Source organism: Perca flavescens, chromosome 17 (genome assembly GCF_004354835.1).
Source record: "Perca flavescens isolate YP-PL-M2 chromosome 17, PFLA_1.0, whole genome shotgun sequence".
Classification (NCBI taxonomy): Eukaryota; Metazoa; Chordata; class Actinopteri; order Perciformes; family Percidae; genus Perca; species Perca flavescens.
Window position 1 is genome coordinate 28,711,107 of NC_041347.1, and position 20,694 is coordinate 28,731,800.

The following is a 20,694-nucleotide window of genomic DNA, read 5'->3' on the forward strand; positions in this document are numbered from 1 at the left end:
TGGTTCAAAAACACCAGCTTACTGAAAAGTCTTTATTACAACAATAAGAAGAATACACGTACATAAGAAGAATCTGTTGCATCTTTAGCAGGCGAGGAAGGCCATCCCACTTCTCCAATAAGCACTCTGAGAAAGAGAGGGGGGTTTCAAGTACAGTATGATACTAAAATCTGCAGTCTGAGACTTGCAAAACAAGTGAGTGTCTTCCAAAGTCTTGAAGTATTTTTTTTTTTTTAAAGTATGACCTTTCCTCTATCAACAAACTTAAAACACTGGGGGAATAGAAAGAGGTTTCTGGTAGAAATACTAACTTTGGCGAACTCAGACTGCTGAAGCATCTTATTTGCTGTGAATAAACTTTAAAATGCATTTTGCACGAAAAGAAAAGACTAGATTGTTTTCCCTATCTCTTACTGTGTGGTCACACTTATAGTATGTGCAGGAGGAATGATTTTAACCAATAACTTTCATATGATGTGAGTATTGTATTGAGATAGACTTGTAAATACTCCAAACCAATCCATGAAATATGGAATGTAGTAATGTGCCTCTGCCAAAATGTGAAAGCCTGATTGTGTGTGTACATACTGTGTGTCGGTAGTTGTATCTTCTGATAGCCTCTCTGATGTGACAGGGCTGGATGGCTCCACTGGGAGGTTCCACTGTAGCCGGACAACTCTGAAACAAATAATACTGTATTGATAAACCTGAGGATACCGATTACGACATACATGACTTTTTGGAATTTTTTTCGACATACTATACTATGACTTAAGTCTAAGTATGTCATAAGGCATAGTATAATATGTCAAAAAAAATTTCCTAGTCGCAGAAGATGATTGGTTCCATATTTGGATCACAACATCCTTACATACTTGGAGAGAACACAAAGAATATAATTAGATTCTTAATGACATCCAAAATTATGAGCTAAAACTTCTCTATAGCACAACAATGTTGAAGATGTAGGGCAATAAATGCAGACCATTCCCATGTATTTTGCTTTGTTAAGAGAAGACCGATATCTGCTGAAAATTTTGTAAGAAGGCCATTACGAAAAGATGGTTGAAGTCCGAGCCACCAACTCAAGATGGATGGCGGAAAAATTGGGTTTGAAATATTATATGAGCAGTTAAATAAGAATAAACGCGCACATATATATATATATATATATCTTATAATAAGCAATGTTGAGAGAAATGGACGATGTCAACGACAACATAAGAGAATGAACCACTGAATATATTACAACAATAAATGGGTTTTGTGAAGAAAGGGCAATCCAGATCATGTCATGTTTTTTTTCTCTCTTTTGTGTGTATGTGATCTTTCTGTAATGGAAAAGCAATAAAGAAAAAGTATATAAAGAATGTCATAGTACAGTATGCCATAAGAAAATTCAAGGAGATCATTGTATGTATAAAAGTCATACTATAGTATGTTTAAAACAATTATAAAAAGTCATAAAAAAAGTCATAGTATAGTATTTAAAAAAATCATTAAAGGTCACAGTATAGTATGTCGAAAAAGGTCATAGAATAGTATGTTGCAAAAAAGTCATAGTATGTTTTAAAAAAAGCATTAAAGGTCATAGAATAGTATGTCAAAAAAGTCATAGTATAGTATGTTGGAAAAAGTCATAGTATAGTATGTCGAAAAAGGTCATAGTATAATATGTCAAAAAAGTAATAAAAAAGTCATAGTATAGTATGTTAAAAATAGTCCCAAAAAGTCAGATAAAATTCATAGTATAGTGTGTCAAAAAAAATTCATCAAAAAGTCATAGTATAGTATGTTTTAAAAAATCATAATGAAATCATATATCATACTATATTATGTTTTATAAAAAATCATTAAAGGTCATAGAATAGTATGTCAAAAAAGTCATAAAAATGTCATAGTATAGTATGTTGGAAAAATCATTAAGAGTTCATAGTATAGTACGTTGAAAAAAGTCACTATAGTATGTTGAAAAAGGTCATAAAAAAGTCATAGTATAGTATGTCAAAAAAGGTCATAGAACAGTATGTTGCAAAAATTCATAAAAAGTCATACTATAGTATATTTACAAAAAGTCATAGTATAGTATGTCGAAAAAAGTAAAAAAGTCATAGCATGTTGAAAAAAAGTCATAAAAAAGTCATATTATAGTAGGTCAAAAAACGTTATAAAAAGTCATACTATAGTACATTTTCTTTATTTTTAATGAAAAGTCATAGTATAGTATGTTAAAAAAAAGTCAGTATAGTATGTCAAAAAAGTCATAGTATGTTTTAAAAAAATCATTAAAGGTCATAGAATAGTGTCAAAAAAGTCATCAAAAAGTCATATTATAGTATGTTTAAATTTTTTATAAAAAGTCATAGGATAGTATGTCGAAAAAGTAATAACAAAGTCAAAGTATAGTATGTCGAAAAAAGTAATAACAAAGTCATAGTATAGTATGTCGAAAAAGGTCATAATGAAGTCATAGTATAGTATGTTTTAAAAAATCATTAAGAGTTCATAGTATAGTACGTTGAAAAAAGTCAGTATGTCGAAAAAAGTCATGAAAAAGTCATAGTATAGTATGTTAAAAATAGTCCAAAACAAAAGTCAGAAAAAATTCATAGTATAGTATGTCAAAAAAATTCATAGTATAGTATGTCGAAAAAATTCATCAAAAAGTCATAGTATAGTATGGTTTAAAAAAATCATAAAGAAATCATATCATATCATACTATATTATGTTTTAAAAAATGATTAAAGGTCATAGTATAGTATGTTGAGAAAAGTCAGTATTGTATGTCAAAAAAGTCATAGTATGTTTTAAAAAATCATTAAAGGTCATAGATATTATGTCGAAAAAGTCATCAAAAGTCATATTATAGTATATTTACAAAAAGTCATAGTATAGTATGTCAAAAAAGTCATCAAAAAGTCATAGTATAGTAAGTCAAAGAAATTAATAAAGTCCTATTATAGTATGTTTAAAAAAAATCATTATGAAATCATGTCATATCATAGTATAGTATGTCTTAAAAAAATCATTAAGAGGTCATAGTATAGTATGTTGAAAAAAAGTCAGTATAGTATGTCGAAAAAGGTCATAGAATAGTATGTCGCAAAAATTCAAAAAAGCCATAGTACAGTATGTCACAAAAAGTCATAGTATAGTATGTCAAAAAAGTCATAGTATGTTTTAAAAAAATCATTAAAGGTCATAGAATAGTGTCGAAAAAGTCATATTATAGTATGTTTACATTTTTTATAAAAAGTCGTAGGATAGTATGTCGAAAAAGGTCATAGAAAAGTATGTCGCAAAAAGTCATAAAAAAGTCATAGTATGTCGAAAAAGGTCATACTATAGTATATTTACTTTTTTTTAATAAAAAGTAATAGTATAGTATGTCGAAAAAAGTCATAGTATATAGTATGTCGGAAAAGGTCATAAAAAAGTCATAGTATAGTATGTCGAAAAAAAGGAAGGCTGAAAAATTGGGTTTGAAATATATTATATGAGCAGTTAAATAAGAATAAACGCGCATATATATATATATATATATATATATATATATATATATATATATATATATATATATATATATATATATTATAATAAGCAATGTTGAGAGAAATGGACGATGTCAACGACAACATAAGAGAATGAACCACTGAATATATCTATAAGATATATATATATATATAAGAATAAATGGGTTTTGTGAAGAAAGGGCAATCCAGATCATGTCATGTTTTTTTTCTCTCTTTTGTGTGTATGTGATCTTTCTGTAATGGAAAAGCAATAAAGAAAAAGTATATAAAGAATGTCATAGTACAGTATGCCATAAGAAAATTCAAGGATATCATTGTATAGTATGTCATAAAAATCATAGTATAGTATGTCGGAGAAATATTTATAAAAAGTCATACTATAGTATGTTTAAAACAATTATAAAAAGTCATAGTATAGTATGTCAAAAAAGGTCAAAGAACAGTGTGTTGCAAAAATTAGTATAGTATATTTACATTCTTTTATAAAAGGTCATAGTATAGTATGTCGAAAAAAGTAATAAAAAAGTCATAGTATAGTATATTTACATTCTTTTATAAAAGGTCATAGTATAGTATGTCAAGTATGTTTAAAAAAAATCATAATGAAATCATGTCATATCATAGTATAGTATGTTTTAAAAAAAATCATTAAGAGGTCATAGTATAGTATGTTGAAAAAAGTCAGTATAGTATGTTGAAAAAGGTCATAGAATAGTATGTCGCAAAAGTCAAAAAAGTCATAGTATAATATGTTGCAAAAAGTCATAGTATAGTATGTCGAAAAAGGTCATAGTATAGTATGTCGAAAAAGGTCATAGAACAGTATGTCGCAAAAATTCATAAAAAAAGTCATAGTATAGTATGTTGGAAATATTAATTAAAAAGTGCTATTATAGGACGTTTCAAAAAATTATAATGAAGTCATAGTATAGTATGTCTAAAAAAGTCATAAAAAAGTCATAGTATAGTATGTTGGAAAAATTAATTAAAAAGTGCTATTATAGGACGTTTCAAAAAATTATAATGAAGTCATAGTATAGTATGTCTAAAAAAGTAATAAAAAAGTCATAGTATAGTATATTTACATTCTTTTATAAAAGGTCATAGTATAGTATGTCGAGTATGTTTAAAAAAAATCATAATGAAATCATGTCATATCATAGTATAGTATGTTTTAAAAAAAATCATTAAGAGGTCATCGTATAGTATGTTGAAAAAAGTCAGTATAGTATGTTGAAAAAGGTCATAGAATAGTATGTTGCAAAAGTCAAAAAAGTCATAGTATAGTATGTCGCAAAAAGTCATAGTATAGTATGTCGAAAAAGGTAATAGTATAGTATGTCGAAAAAGGTCATAGAACAGTATGTCGCAAAAATTCATAAAAAAAGTCATAGTATAGTATGTTGGAAAAATTAATTAAAAAGTGCTATTATAGGACGTTTCAAAAAATTATAATGAAGTCATAGTATAGTATGTCTAAAAAAGTCATAAAAAGTCATAGTATAAGTATGTCAGAAAAATTCATAGAATGTCAATAAAATTCATAAAAAAGTCATACTATAGTATATTTACATTTTTTTATAAAAGGTCATAGTATGTCGATAAAAGTAATAAAAAAGTCATAGTATAGTATGTTGAAAAAAGTCATAAAAAAGTCATAGTATGTTGAAAAAAAGTCATAAAAAAATCATACTATAGTATGTTTTAAAAAATCATTAAAAGGTCATGTCGAAAAAAAGTTGGTATAGTATGTTGGAAAAATTAAATAAAAAAGTCATAGCATAGTATGTCGAAAAATTTATTAAAAGTCTAGTATAGTAATTCAAAAAAATTCATAGTATGTCGAAAAAGTCATCAAAAAGTTATAGCATAGCATAGTATGTGGAAAAAATTCATAATATAGTATGTGAATAAAATTCATAAAAAAAGTAATAGTACAGTATATTGATAAAGTTAGTATAGTATGTTGAAAAAATTCATAAAAAAGTCATTGTACAGTATGTTGAAAAAAGTCATAGTATAGTATGTCGAAAAGGTCATAGAACAGTATGTTGCAAAAATTCATAAAAAAGTCATACTATAGTAAATTTACAAAAAGTCATAGTATAGTATGTCAAAAAAGTCATAAAAAAGTCAAAGTATAGTATATTTACATTCTTTTATAAAAGGTCATAGTATAGTATGTCGAAAAAAGTAATAAAAAAGTCATAGTATAGTATATTTACATTCTTTTATAAAAGGTCATAGTATAGTATGTCGAGTATGTTTAAAAAAATTATAATGAAATCATGTCATATCATAGTATAGTATGTTTTTAAAAAATCATTAAGAGGTTATAGTATAGTATGTTGAAAAAAGTCAGTATAGTATGTTGAAAAAGGTCAGAATAGTATGTCGCAAAAGTCAAAAAAGTCATAGTACAGTATGTCGCAAAAAGTCCTAGTATAATATGTTGAAAAAGGTCATAGTATAGTATGTCGAAAAAATATAGTATGTCGAAAAAGGTCAGAACAGTATGTCGCAAAAATTCATAAAAAAAGTCATAGTATAGTATGTTGGAAAAATTAATAAAAAAGTGCTATTATAGGACGTTTCAAAAAATGATAATGAAGTCATAGCATTGTATGTCTAAAAAAGTCATAAAAAGTAATGTATAGTATGTATTAAAAAATCATTAAGAGGTTATAGTAAGGTATGTTGAAAAAAAGTCATTCTAGTAGGTCGTAAAAATTCATCAAAAAGTCATAGTATAGTATGTCAGAAAAATTCATTGAATGTCAATAAAATTCATAAAAACTTCATAATATAGTAGATTTAAATTTTTTTATAAAAAGGTCATAGTATGTCAAAAAAGTAATAAAAAAGTCATAGTATAGTATGTTAAAAAAAAGTCATAAAAAAGTCATAGTATGTTGAAAAAAAGTCATAAAAAAATCATACTATAGTATGTTTTAAAAAATCATTAAAAGGTCATGTCGAAAAAAGTCGGTATCGTATGTCCGAAAAATTAAATAAAAAAGTCATAGCATAGTATGTCGAAAAATGTATTAAAAGTCTAGTATAGTAATTCGAAAAAATTCATAGTATGTCGAAAAAGTCATCAAAAAGTTATAGCATAGTATGTGGAAAAAATTCATAGTATAGTATGTGAATAAAATTCATAAAAAAAGTAATAGTATAGTATATTGAAAAAGTCAGTATAGTATGTTGAAAAAATTCATAAAAAAAGTAATTGTATAGTATGTTGAAAAAAGTCCTAGTATAGTATATCGAAAAAAAAAATCATAAGAAGTCATAGCATAGTATGTCAAAAACAAATTATAAAAAAGTCCTAGTATAGTAGTTCCAAAAAAGTCATAAAAAAATTATAATGAAGTCATAGTATAGTATGTCTAAAAAAAGTCATAAAAAAGTAATAGTATAGTATGTATTAAAAAATCATTAAGAGGTCATAGTAAGGTATGTTGAAAAAAAGTCAGTATAGTATGTCGAAAAAATTTATCAAAAAGTCATAGTATAGTATGTCAGAAAGATTCATAGAATGTCAATAAAATTCATAAAAAAGTCATACTATAGTATATTTAAATTTTTTATAAAAAGGGCATAGTATGTCGAAAAAAGTAATAAAAAAGTCACAGTATAGTATGTTGAAAAAATTCTTAAAAAAAGTCATTGTATAGTATGTTGAAAAAAGTCATAGTATAGTATGTCGAAAAAAAAATCATTAGAAGTCATAGCATAGTATGTCGAAAAAAATTATAAAAAAAGTCCTAGTATAGTAGTTCCAAAAAAGTCATAAAAAAATTATAGTATGAATATTGAAAATTTCTGGTACACTATATTTTAGACTCAGACACTGTGAATAACAAAAACGCTATAAGAGGGTTGCAGATCAAACACACCTTTTTGCGTTTCCTCTGTCTCCCTCGGCCGTCCAGACTGCCGTTACCCTGTGGGAGGGATTTGGATGAGTGGGCGGAGCTAGGCGTGGAAGGGGGAGTGGCTTCAGGTGAGTCTGGATCCTTCTTTACCTGGAAAGATGGAAGACAGATGTTATTTACTTACTTAAAACAAGGTTCGAATCCGACCTGCTGCCCTTTGCTGCGTGTCATTCCCCATCTCTCTCCCCCTTTCATATCTATCCACTGTATCCACTGAAAAAGCCCCCCAAAAAATAATCTTAAAATGTATTTTTTTATAAAAACATGACCGTAGTGCTCCAGTTTAGGTGATAAAAAATGCGTGAGAATGTGAGAGTGACATTAGTGTTCGTCCTACCTCGGTGTGTGTGTTGTAGTGGATGTAGCTGGCAGAGATAACACGACCAACGGGATTGGTTTTCGCGGTCATTTCTTGCTTTACCAACAGAGACAAATCCACAATCTGAACAAGGAGAGTGACAGAACCACTTTACAACACTGGAAGGTTTTTCACTACACGTATCAAAGTAGATAGAGACATTAATAGGATATGTGCGACATCATGGTTCAACATATTACCTGGGCAACAGTCTCATAGGCCAGGTATGACAAGATCTCCATGGAGATGCTGTTGGGTTTCAGCTCTAAAGTGCTGCAGTCCAGCCAGTCCCGAAACTTTGACGCCTTCTTAGCTGGAAGACACACACACACACACACACACACACACACACACACACACACACACACACACACACACACACACACACACACACACACACACACACACACACACACACACACACACACACACACACACACACACACACACACACACACACACACACACACACACAAGAATTTGCTTTGTGTATTTTTGGCACTATTTTTGAAATGCTTAACTAAAATCTAACTACCCTACAGATTGACATCATTGGGCCAAGGTTAAGAGACACATTTATCTCACATTATATATTTTTATCTTGACGTGATATCTCATAATACAGTAAGTTGTATGGGTTTTGTGCTGAAACAAATAGTCGACTAATCAATTAGCCAAGAGACGGAACAATTTTAAATAAAAAAAGACAAATGTTTGTCAGTTACAGCTTTACTCAGTGTTATATTATTGGAAACTGAACATATTTGTGTTTTGGACTGCTGATTGGATAACGAAAGCAATTTGAAGACGATTTGGCCATTTTTTCCTTTTCAAACGTCTTTCATTTTAAAAAGTAAACAATCAGGTAATCAAGAAGTAATCAACGGATAATAAAAATGCAGCTCTAAAAACAGGCTCGACATTCAGTATTTGTACTCCTGTGTGCCTGTTCTGCTACAAGGAACATTACTTGAGATGGTTTTTGATTGGTTCCTTGAATGATCTGCACTGGAAACTAATCGTAATTGTAATTAATGACAAATTAATAATATTTGGTAATTATAGGCAGTTAGGACAGGGCTTCTCCTAGCTATAGTGCAAAGCCTAGCTCTACAAACTATATCTCTATGGCTTTATTAACTTCCTGAAACTAGGATCATTAGACAGAGACTTACCAAAGCTGAGCTGTCTACTCTCACAGAACTCAGAGTACTGAGTCTGGTCCATAGTTCGAGTCTGACGCTCCAAACGCTGAAGATACAGAGACACACAAAACATAAACAATTAATAATTAAAATCATCATCACCGATCCCAAAAATGAGTTTAATGTACTGATGTCTACAGTCAAATCAGTGCTGCCAGTGTGTCATGGCTGATAACCTCTGACCTCCATCCGCTCCTGTTTGACTGGATCTACTTCGTGTCGCTCAGCCAACGACAGGAGCTCGCCAGTCTGATCCATCCACACCAGAAAATCCTGAGCCAATCGCTGCCTCCGCTGGGTAGCGCCGGCAACACCCGATTTGTCTGCAAACACACACGACACAAAAATAAAATAAAAGCCAATTTATCTGATATTTGGTTCTCAAACATTTATTTAAAACCAGTTTGACAGTTTGCAGTTTGATAACATAATGAATTTAACACAAATCTTAGCAGTACGGGGGAAATGAATTGTGTCTAGGCTGTAAAAGCAGTAAACTGTATGTTCATCTGATTATCAAGCTGTTCTTCCATAAAGGCTCACAACCACATCTCTTTTTGTCATTACATTTTGATTGATTGATCCAACATCAGCTGCCGTGGATGCGTACGTGTGAGCGTGCACGTACCCGTTTCTTGCAGCATTTCTTCATCCTCCACAGTTTTGAGTAGTTTGGATTTATAATCTCTAAACTGGAGATATTTTAACAATCTAGCCACCTTCCTCTGGTTAGCAGATGGAAAAAGAGAGAGAAAGTGAAGAACAGAATAAGAAAGATAATAAAAAAAAAAAAATATATATATATATATATATATATATATATATATATATATATATATATATATATATAATACACACTCAAATATATGGGACATAGTACAAAAATGATATGCAGACAATAACCCAAAACGTAAATAAATAAGCAGATAGTGATTTGAATTTGGTAGAGAATTGTAGTTGTTTTATTACTGAGAGAACTACATATATATCATTCATATCATATTAATAATTAATTAATTAATTAATTAATTAAGGAGGAGGGTTAGCGAAGTCCACCTTTTTGTTTTTTTCCCCCCTAGCATTTAGTTTTCTTATTTCTTATCGTTATCTTTTGGGTGTTCCTGCCTTGCCCCCTCCGCCCCCAAGAAAAGACAGAAGAAAGAGAAAAGGATTTGTGGATGTGATTAGTGGATCGAATAACTATATTACAGTAATAGTTATTAATATCAAAGCTGCTACCAATGGTGACCCTAATTTTTTTTTTTTTTTTCATTCAATAAGAATCCTTCATGATATAATGTTTTGTGTATTTTATGTGCTGTTTCAGTGTGTGTTTTGTGCGTGTCTTGTTTACCTTGTCCCTCCTCATCAGGAACAGGATGTCCTCCGGTGAAATGACCCTTGACCCTCGAAGAGACGCCCCCTCGCAGGCCTGGTGCAGCTGATAAATAAACCAATCACTTTAATTAGCATTATTGAGCATAACTTACACTCTATTTAATAACAAAGTATCTCCACACTGTAGTATTGCTACTTTTACTTAAGTAAAAGATCGGAGAAACTTCTTCCGCCGTTATGCCTATGTACGTACAAGTGTACTGTATTTGCGTTACCATAGTAATGAGCTGCGTGTGCACAATATCCTCCACCAGAGCTGCAGTCTCGTGCAGAGGCCTGCGGGCGTCTCCCAGAGCAAACCTGAAGCACAAAGACAAAATGTGAATCACAGTGATTTTTCAAGTGAATCATCTCAAACAGTGAAATGTATTTAGACTGCCGGTGTTAATGAGCTGGTAACTGTTACAAGTCAATGCTTATTAAAGGTCCCATGGCATGAAAATTTCACTTTGAGTTTTTTTTTAACATTAATATGCGTTCCCCCAGCCTGCCTATGGTCCCCCAGTGGCTAGAAATGGTGATAGGTGCAAACCGAGCCCTGGGTATCCTGCTCTGCCTTCGAGAAAATGAAAGCTCAGATGGGCCGATCTGGAATCTCCTCCTTATGAGGTCATAAGACCACACCCCCAACCTCCACCTTGCCCCCCCTCTCCTCCTCAATAGCTACAGACACAGAAATGGCACATCCTAAGGAAAGCTCATTGTGGGACTGGCTCTAGTGGCTGTAATTCTGCACCATGGCTGAATTTCAGGAAAAAGACTTCAGATACAGTATTAGGGGACCACTAAGGTCTATATAAAAGAGACTTCAGATACAGTATTAGGGGACCACTAAGGTCTATATAAAAGAGACTTCAGATACAGTATTAGGGGACCTCTAAGGTCTATATAAAAGAGACTTCAGATACAGTATTAGGGGACCTCTAAGGTCTATATAAAAGAGACTTCAGATACAGTATTAGAGGACCACTAAGGTCTATATAAAAGAGACTTCAGATACAGTATTAGGGGACCACTAAGGTCTATATAAAAGCATCCAAAGAGCACCATGTCATGGGACCTTTAACAATTTTAAAAGTGTTTATATACCAATTGTTTGCCATTGTTTTGGGAGCATCTGAGAGATCACTTTTCACTGTAGTGGTTCAGTTGTATTATTTCTCAGTTCTTTTCTAATCAAGCTGCTCTTTCTGCTGCCAACATGTGAAACTGCATTAACAGCAACATATAACAGCTTCATGGAGTTGACAGGATGATCTTGTATTGTGTTGTACCAAACAATAAAGAGATGTGATATAGACATTTATTGATATGTCAATATCATACATTAGGCCTGCACGATTCGGAGAAACAATATTACGAATATAACGATTTTTTAGCTTAGAATTGATATCACGATTCTCTGCCACGATTCTTTTCTCACAAAGAGTGATGTTTATTTCACACCATATACCATATTTCATGAACCATGACAAACCAAAATTGTTTTTGCCACCTATAGCACATTGCGCATCACCACAAGCCCGTAAACATAGAGGCTTCAATGAATAAAGAAAATAAAGTACATACTGGCCATTTAAGTACAGTAGGCTACCAAGAATAGTGACATATAACACATTGAACTAAATATGGGCGTGATACCGGCTCTATCTGAACTCTTTGAACATGTCTTGACGTAATTAAAACATTTAATGTCAAATGCTTTCAATAAATTAATTGAAGGAGAAAAAAAAAATCAATAAAAAAAATCGAAGATCGAGATCGCGGTTTTATAACAATTTATCGTGCAGTCCCATCATACATCATTTAATTATTTAACTCAAAATGCTTACTAAATTAGCACTTGACGGCAATAAACTGAGTAATTGTTATTAATGCACTTAAGTTAAATATAGCTAGGTATTATAAACATCAATACTTTTGTGGTACCAACTGAAATGTGTCTGTAGCACTGAGTACCAAGAACTACATGCAAGCTGGATTTAAATGCTTGCACAGAGTTGTGCTGGTGTTAACATTTTCTTGAATTGAACAGTTTCTGATTCAAAACTAAATTCTGACAATTTTAGACTGAATTTTATTAAGCCAAAGTTGTACTTGTAAAGGACTACTTGTGTTTATACAAGTCAAATTTGTGAAAATTGTTAAATGAAAAACATGGTTTTGTAGAAGCATAAAACTTAGATATGGCATCTGCACTAGGGTTGCACGATATTGACAAAATGTGATATTGCAATATCAATATTAATTTTGATATTGTTAAACATATGTCAAATTATGGGAAAACGCATCAAAATAGATTCACAATCTATTTTATAGTATTCAATATAGTGCACACTGAGACTTATGTACGGCTCCGTAGTGCGGCTGGACCACAGGTCGGTCGTGGATGAAAAATATTCAATATTTCCGACTCCAAACTCTGCCTCATATAAACACTGTTTATGAAGTTGTGGAATAGCTACCGGTGAGAAATAGATGGGATTACTTTACCACTAAAGTTTCCTCTCCAGTCTCTTATTTCATCTTTTCCCTGTGCAACAATCCTTTTCTTACTTTTGTGTTCTTTCTTTCTTTTTTTTTTAGTTTAGTTTATTTAGCAGGACAATGTGCAGTTACATTAAAAAGATGGCTGCACCAGATTTAGCATTATACTACTTTCCATCTGTAGTCCTCCACAATTATAATGACATAACAGAGTTTTCTTTCTGCTTTTTTTCTCTCTATCCATTTCTTCACTTACACTGTCACTCTGTCGAAATGTGCACACACGTCACGACACGGGACGCAGCGCTCCACAAAATAAACAAAATATTGCATACTTTTATATATAATATTGCGCAACATGATATCGCAATAACGATATTAAGTCGATATATCATGCACCCCTAATCTGCACTATTTTTCTTTTTTCGATACTCAGAACTTAAGTTAAATACATGAGATTAATGTCTATCTGACCAAACACATGCAACTTAAATCAGTGCATGTTTCCCCGACCCTCACAAACACACACACTAAGGTTGACAGGCCACACACACACACGCATGTGCATACGCGCACCCCACACACACACACACACACACACACACACACACACACGTGCATACGCACACACACACACACACACACACACACACACACACACGCATGTGCGCGCACACACACACACACAAAATTTGGCTCAATTTGCATCCAAAAAAGCCACTTCCATAATGGCAGTCTAACCTAAACCCACATCCTGAAGCACTTTCCTTCTCTCATTGTTTCTCTTTCCCTCCGTCTCTCGGTCACAAACAGCAGACAGCCCTCCTTGTGGTCTCTTCGCTCCCCCCTTATCTGCGCTGTGATTGGCTGTTTGCTGCTGTCAACCACGCAGGTGAGACACACTGGCTTAGGTTTGGGGTTGTGGGCAGGAGGGCCTCAGGCTGAGCGTTGGTTTTAGGTTTTGGGGTTTAGTTGGGTTTCAGCCTCTCTGACCACCAACACCATCTCTCTGCAGCCACACACACACACACAACACCAGGTGAGTACCCCCAAAACACACACTCAATCACACACTAATGAGAGGCCACATCACGTATTTTACTTCTTTTGAAAAACCCACAGAAAGATCTAATTTGTGACAAAAAAAGATAATTCCATGTGGTTTGTGGAAAAGTTGTACAACTGTCTTTGTCCTTTGTTCTAATTTAACTCGTATACTCAGAAGATTCAATTTCTCTTGAGATCAAATGTTTAAGAAGACAACTGTGCCAACTGATTTCAGGAAATGTACTTATTCTTTTGTTAAACTATACAATATGTTTAGTCTTTCTTCTACTGCAAAGTAGGGCTGCAACTAATGATTATGTTTTACTATGGATTCATCTGAAAATGATTTACTTGATAAATTGATTTAGTGTTTTACCATAAAATGTCAGAGTGAAGTGGGTCATATTAGCTATGTTGCCTAAAAATGTCAGAACAGATTATCCAATTTGTTGATAATAATGTACATTTTTTTGAATAGCCGATTCGTTTAGACTTAGCAATAAATAAAAAAAATCGTTTCAGCTCTACTGCAAAGACAGTTTAGGTAAAATGAGGCCATTCATTTCAGCTACACTTCATGTGAAACGCCTTTATTGTGTACTTGCTGCATTTACTCCGTTAATAAGTCCATTAGGGGTTTTGAAATTAATCATTGCATTGATGCATTGCGATGCGGACCTGGACGATTCTGTATCGATTCAGTGACAGACCATAATCGAATATTGCCAACTGATGTTACTTCTTGATTTTCCGGTTGCTGCTTTTTTTTGCCTTTTGCCTTTTGTCTGTTGTCTGCGGTGTTCAGACTACGCTACATTCAGGAAGTGTCTGTTTTAAGAGCAGATACAATAAAAAGGGGAGTTCATATATACATCTGACTGCTTGAATTTGTTGATGAAAACCATGTGTAGTAATGTATAATAATACTGAGAAGGTGATGCATCGTGATATCGAATCGATCCATACTTTTTGGAGTCTTAACTTTGATTGTAATGTCATGAACTGAAAGTCTAGCGACGATATCTTAAATATGAACTGATCGTTATTAAGGGATGATGTTATTGTGATATTTCTTTCACCTGCCCGTGAGCCATTTCTATTTGATGTGACATACCTTAACAGTGCCATCAAAATGACGGATTGAGGACTGTTTCAAGACATCTGGGTTTCAGTTTTTATCAGGCAGTTTATCATTAGCCAAACACTTTCTCTGTCCTTTGTTAAACAGGTTTCAATGGCTTCAAACAGTCTGTTCAGCAGCAGCCCAATGCTGTACTGGGGTGAGTCTCCATGTGCGTGTGTGTGTGTGCGTGTGCGTGTGTGTGTGTGCGTGTGCGTGTGCGTGTGCGTGTGCGTGTGCATGTGCGTGTTTGTGTGTGTGTGTGTGTCTTACATCATGCTTTGCAGCTCTGGGATGAAATTAGTCCTGGAAGCTGGACGGTCTTTAGAACTGGAGGCTGCTGAGCCAGCCATGGGACTGCTCATAACCACAGCCACCTGTTGACATGAACAGAAAAAAACCCCCAAAAAAAGCTGCATTACACTATGAAACAAAATTAAAAGGTGGAGTCTGCTATTCTGGTAGCCTGGGAAAAACCTGACGAAGATTTCTGTAAATCTAACCAGATAGCATGTGTTGTATATCAGTAAGTTGAATTATTGTCCCAGCAGCACAACTGATAATAAAAAGGCTGCCCGACTATTTCAATTTGTAAACCTGTCAACAATGATGCTGATGCTACAGCTGTATCATTATTTAGTTTATCATAAGAAATGTAGGTGTTGCTTTACTCAAAGTGTCTCAGTCTCACATCTTCTCTTGCTTTGACAACCTGATTTCCACACAGGAGATCTTTAAATATCAAACTAGACCGATTCTGTAAATTCAGATCCAGCAAGTCTTTCTTGCCAGATTAAAATAGATCGCTGAATGCATACTGACTCTCTGTGATTTCAAACACATCCAGCACTTTATTATTTACTGTGTTGAGGTTTTTAATCACACACACACTGGTGATGTGTACCCGCTCTTTGTTCCCTTCAATTGTTTTTATCTTATTTTTAATGCTGTGTTGTGAAGTCAAAGACAAGGTTTCACAAAATGTTGTTCCAAATTACAACCATTCTTGGTTATGACGAAGATATCCACTCAACTTTATAAGATACACCCTTGCTAGCAGTAACGCAGTGTAATACAAGAGTCCTGCTATAAATCCATCCTTGATGAAGGTTATAATGTTGAAACTGCTGATTGGTCATTTTGGAGGCTGTAGTTAGTGGTGCTGATGAATTGTATTGTATTGTTAAGTGAAAACCATGACATATTGCCAGCCTGTTTTATGTAGACTAGCATTAATTTTAGCTAGGTTTAACCAATAAACTGACAGCTGAGTGTAGAGTGCTGCAAAATAATTGCTGCAAAATAATTCTGTTGCTGAATAATATCACAAAAGGGCACAGCAGCATCCCACTTAAGCAAATTAAAAACCTTCTCTCCCACACATAGATCTACAAAAGTCAATGTCAACAAAACTGTCACGGTTCTGAATACAGTCTGTAATGTACACTTTGGCATCATACAGTACAGAAGAGAAGCTGGGCCAATAGCCTAAAATAACAAGATAGCAGAACATATTCGAGGCAAATCAACACAGAGTATTCACACACAGAGGTAGCTACAGAAGGGACAGGTGGTGTGACCGCAGTAACTTCCCCTCCCAGGCAGTCAAATCTGAATGATAATACAGCGCAGTTCCCTCCTATTCAAACACTGCGGTGAATTAAACACAATGCAGTGAGAAGAGAGAGAGAAAAAGAAAGGTAGACAGGAGGAGAGAAAGAAAGAAAAGGTCCACAAATAGTTTTAAACTCTTACCAAAATCGTTCAAGAAAGCGTTGGTGCTGCGTCTGTTGACGTTTTTCGATTTAATGAATTTTCGGCGCGACTTGATGACGTAAATCGAATTTACGAAGCGCGGCGTTTTGGTAGTTGTAGTTTTCTACATATCTGGCCAAAAACGTCCTTTAACGTCGCACTTATAATAGTGTTTCGTTTTGTTTGTTTTTTTTACTTTGAGAAATTGCCACACATCCCAATTGGATCGTTCTTCTATCACATAAACACAGAATAAAGTACATTAAATACAGAGGCTTCAAGCCACAGTGAAGAAACAAATACTTCACCATTAAGACCCTGATTCAAAAAAAAGTTTGATATATTTTATATCATATAAGTGACATATAAGTCTTTTGGAACGGTGAGGAGTTTGGAGCTGACTTGGAAAAGTTAAATTTAAAATGTAGTTTCTCTACCTCTGCTCTCACTATGCTTTTTATTGAGGAATTAGCCTACCACTACCAGGTGAACATGGCAATGTTTTTGTATTATAATATTAGGTAGTTTTTGTTGACCACATGAATTTTAGGATAGAGGATAGATCTCTCTAGTCTGTTCTCTTTGTGCTCCCTCTCAGATCCTGTGGTGAAGTGCCGGCCAACACCATCACCCACCAACCGCCAACAGGACGACCAGGAGGTAAGGTCCCTCCACCAGCGCAGCACAGCGCCACCCAAGGGCCTGGTGCAGACTGACAGCCCAAACTTCCTCTGCAGCAGCCTGCCGCAGCACTGGAGGTGTAACAAGACCCTGCCGAGAGCATTCACTGTAAGCAATCATCTATCTATCTATCTATCTATCTATCTATCTATCTATCTATCTATCTATCTATCTATCTATTTATCTATCTATCTATCTATCTATCTATCTATCTATCTATCTATCTATCTATCTATCTATCTATCTATCTATCTATCTATCAATCTATCTGCCTATTCATATATCTGTCCATTCATCTATCTGTCCATTTATCCATCCATCTCTCTCCATCCTCCAGGTAGTTGCCCTGGGCAATGACGTGCCAGATGGCGTGGTGGTCACAGTGATGGCTGGCAACAGTGAAAACAGCAGCGCCGAGCTACGCAACGCCACAGCGACCATGAAGCAAGGCTATGCCTACTTCAATGACTTGCGCTTCATAGGTCGCAGTGGGAGAGGTAGATGGACAGATCTACTGATACAATAAGTAACATAAATAAACATGCAGAGGCCTCGTTTCAAAGTGACTCAACAGCATTTATGAGGAACGTAGTCTGGCATGTCCAGCTCTATCTCCACAGCGCTGTGGAGTAAGGTCTGGCTCCTCCTCACATACATTCAGGGATAGGAGAAAAAAACACTCTGGGTTGTTTCCATTTCTTTAAACCAATCACAATCGTCTAAGCTCTGGACACGGTGACGGTGGCTCTGCAAAATAGTCTCCGGAAGGAACTTGTTTTGGTGGAACATTTGCACCCTGCAAAAGAAAACGCTACATACAATATTAAATAAAGTTAACTGTTGACACTATACAGTAACATGAGCTTTATAATTAGCTGGATACATGGTTAAACATAATTTGCTCTTACCACTGTATCGCCGTGTGTACTTCGTCCATAGCAAATCCCCACCAATTGTTCCCAAAACGTCCCATTTAGGGAGTAAATGCCATAAACATATTCTTTGTAAGTCTTTACTATAATTCCCACAAAGAACCAATCAAACCAATCCAAATTTTCTTCCAAACTTGCCATTTTCAGTGTGTAGCTTGCTAGCTCGAAATTTGTTGTTGAAGCGAAGGAATTTTGAGAACGGCAACACACAGAGAGAGGAAGGTGAGAGACATCCAGCGCGTAAGTCAGGCAATTATCCTGGAAATGTACTTCCGTTGATGCAGACTATAAGGAACAAGCCACATTGGAGGGTTAACACCTTGAAGCAAACATAGTAGCCTATCATCCTCACCTAATCCTCCTTTGATTTCCACCTTTTTTCATTTAAATTCCCTCCCTTACACAGACATTTTGTATTTTCTTACAGTAATTTTGTCTTTCCATCTATGCTGCAATATGAAGGGGTTTGCCTTCTAACTCAGACAATTAAGTTAGAAGGATAAACAGAAAGAAGACAGGGATACTTTGTCAATTAGTTATCGATCATGGACTCCCAGTCAAGGTTATCTGTATGACACAAAACACAAAGTTTGTCCCAGACGGCTTTGTAGTCAATCTTTACAACATATGACACCCTCTATCCTTAGATAGAAAAAAAGCCTGAGATAAAACTGACATTTAAGCGCAATTGTCAACTTAAATCAAGTTTATTACCTCTACAGTTTCCTGTACATGTGTTATTTTTTTCAGGTAAGAGTTTCACAATTTCCATCAATGTGCTGACCTCGCCGCCTCAGATCGCCACCGTACACAGAGCCATCAAGGTCACTGTGGATGGACAGCGGCTGCCAAGACGTCAGTACACACTGGAAGAAATAACAAGATGTTTTATCCAAAGCTTTCAGTCAGAATTACTCTGACTCTCTCTCTCTCTCTGTCTCTCTGTGGACAGGACCGAGGCAGAAGGAAGTGAAGTCAGGAGCTTTCAGGTCACCCACCAGCAGCACTGCACCATCAGGTTTGTCGTATATATCCTTATTTTCTATAATTTCTAAACTAGAAACCAACAATGCTATTGTTAACTTTCACATACAGGACTGCAAATATGCAGCAGTGTGCAAATGTACAGTGTCTCCACAAAAGCAAAGTTGTATCTAACTGGTGTATTTTATTTTTGCATAAAATTGTGCCTAATGTTTTTATCCACAATAAAGTAACTGTACTTGCACAGCGTACACTGTTGGGTAGGGTTAATAATGCCCTCGTATCACATATTTAGTATTTTATAATGTAAAAAGTGGACTATATTTCCATCTAAAATACTGTTAAGTATAAACTGGAAATACCTCATAAAGTACCTTAAAATTGTACTACAGTACCATTGATAATAGTAACAATTTATTTGAAATTCAAACCAACTAAAAACTAACCATATACAAATCCACACTTACTAGATTTATGCCAGAGCTTTTAGTCACATGTCATATTTTCTTCCATGGATGGATTTTGCTCAGTTTCCATAAAGATGGTCAACAAAAGTTCAATACTTATGTCACAACTGAACAAACTCCATCTGCTGAGGAAGGCCATGACACGATATAGCTGAAAGCTCTGGAAAACAAGTGGACCTTGAATTAGGATCTTTTTTTTGCTGTTTCCGAGCTCAAGAATGGACTTTAATGCTCAGTATTATTTGTTACTGATGTTTTTGTGGACAAGCTGTTGATGTTGTTTCTCTCCAGATTGTAGATCTTTTACCTCCTCTCTGTGGACCAATGAGACATCGTTTCGGGGACATGTAACTTCTCTGACTTCCTCCTTCACTCCGAGTCCCAGAATGCACCACTTGCCTACCCTCTCGTACCCCACCCAGCCCACACCGTACAGCTCCTACAGCCTGTCTTCTCCTCCTCCCCCTTCACTGAACCACAGTGGTTCGTTCCAGCCGAGCAGCTTCTACCATGGACCAAACCAAACGATCCAAACCATGGGGGAGGACCGCAACATGGTCACATCTCTGACTAATTACATTGATGGGGCGTGTCTTTCTATACGAGGGGAGGAGCCTGTCTGGAGGCCTTATTGAGTACTCAATGTGTTACAGGCTACATCATCTTTAATAAAATATTTGACAAGTTTTGGGTAAGATCTTTTAACTTGACTTTTGTTTGCAGTGATTAAGATGTTCTCATTTATTGCATTGTCATAAAAAATATTATTTTATTGTTTCTGATCA

General features: G+C 34.4%; 2 protein-coding genes across 3 annotated transcripts; one reads left to right on the forward strand and one right to left on the reverse strand.

The window, feature by feature from the left end:
* Positions 1-18: 18 nt before the first annotated feature.
* Positions 19-16,929, reverse strand: supt3h (SPT3 homolog, SAGA and STAGA complex component). Of its 2 annotated transcripts, none has more exons than XM_028603142.1 (12): positions 16,846-16,929; positions 15,364-15,461; positions 10,652-10,736; positions 10,393-10,479; positions 9,667-9,763; positions 9,222-9,361; positions 9,009-9,084; positions 8,034-8,146; positions 7,813-7,917; positions 7,437-7,565; positions 589-678; positions 19-126 (listed from the first exon to the last, which is right to left on the reverse strand). In XM_028603142.1, exons 2-12 carry the CDS (start codon positions 15,453-15,455, stop codon positions 85-87), a joined length of 1,056 nt encoding a protein of 351 aa, XP_028458943.1. In that variant the 5' UTR covers positions 15,456-15,461; positions 16,846-16,929; the 3' UTR covers positions 19-84. The 2 variants fall into 2 exon arrangements, with proteins under 2 accessions (XP_028458943.1, XP_028458942.1); XM_028603141.1 differs by having other exon boundaries at positions 15,364-15,467.
* runx2a (RUNX family transcription factor 2a) lies at positions 15,205-20,544 on the forward strand. Its single transcript, XM_028603144.1, has 6 exons — positions 15,205-15,250; positions 17,444-17,634; positions 17,864-18,023; positions 19,209-19,313; positions 19,411-19,476; positions 20,201-20,544. Exons 1-6 carry the CDS (start codon positions 15,205-15,207, stop codon positions 20,542-20,544), a joined length of 912 nt encoding a protein of 303 aa, XP_028458945.1.
* Positions 20,545-20,694: the final 150 nt, after the last annotated feature.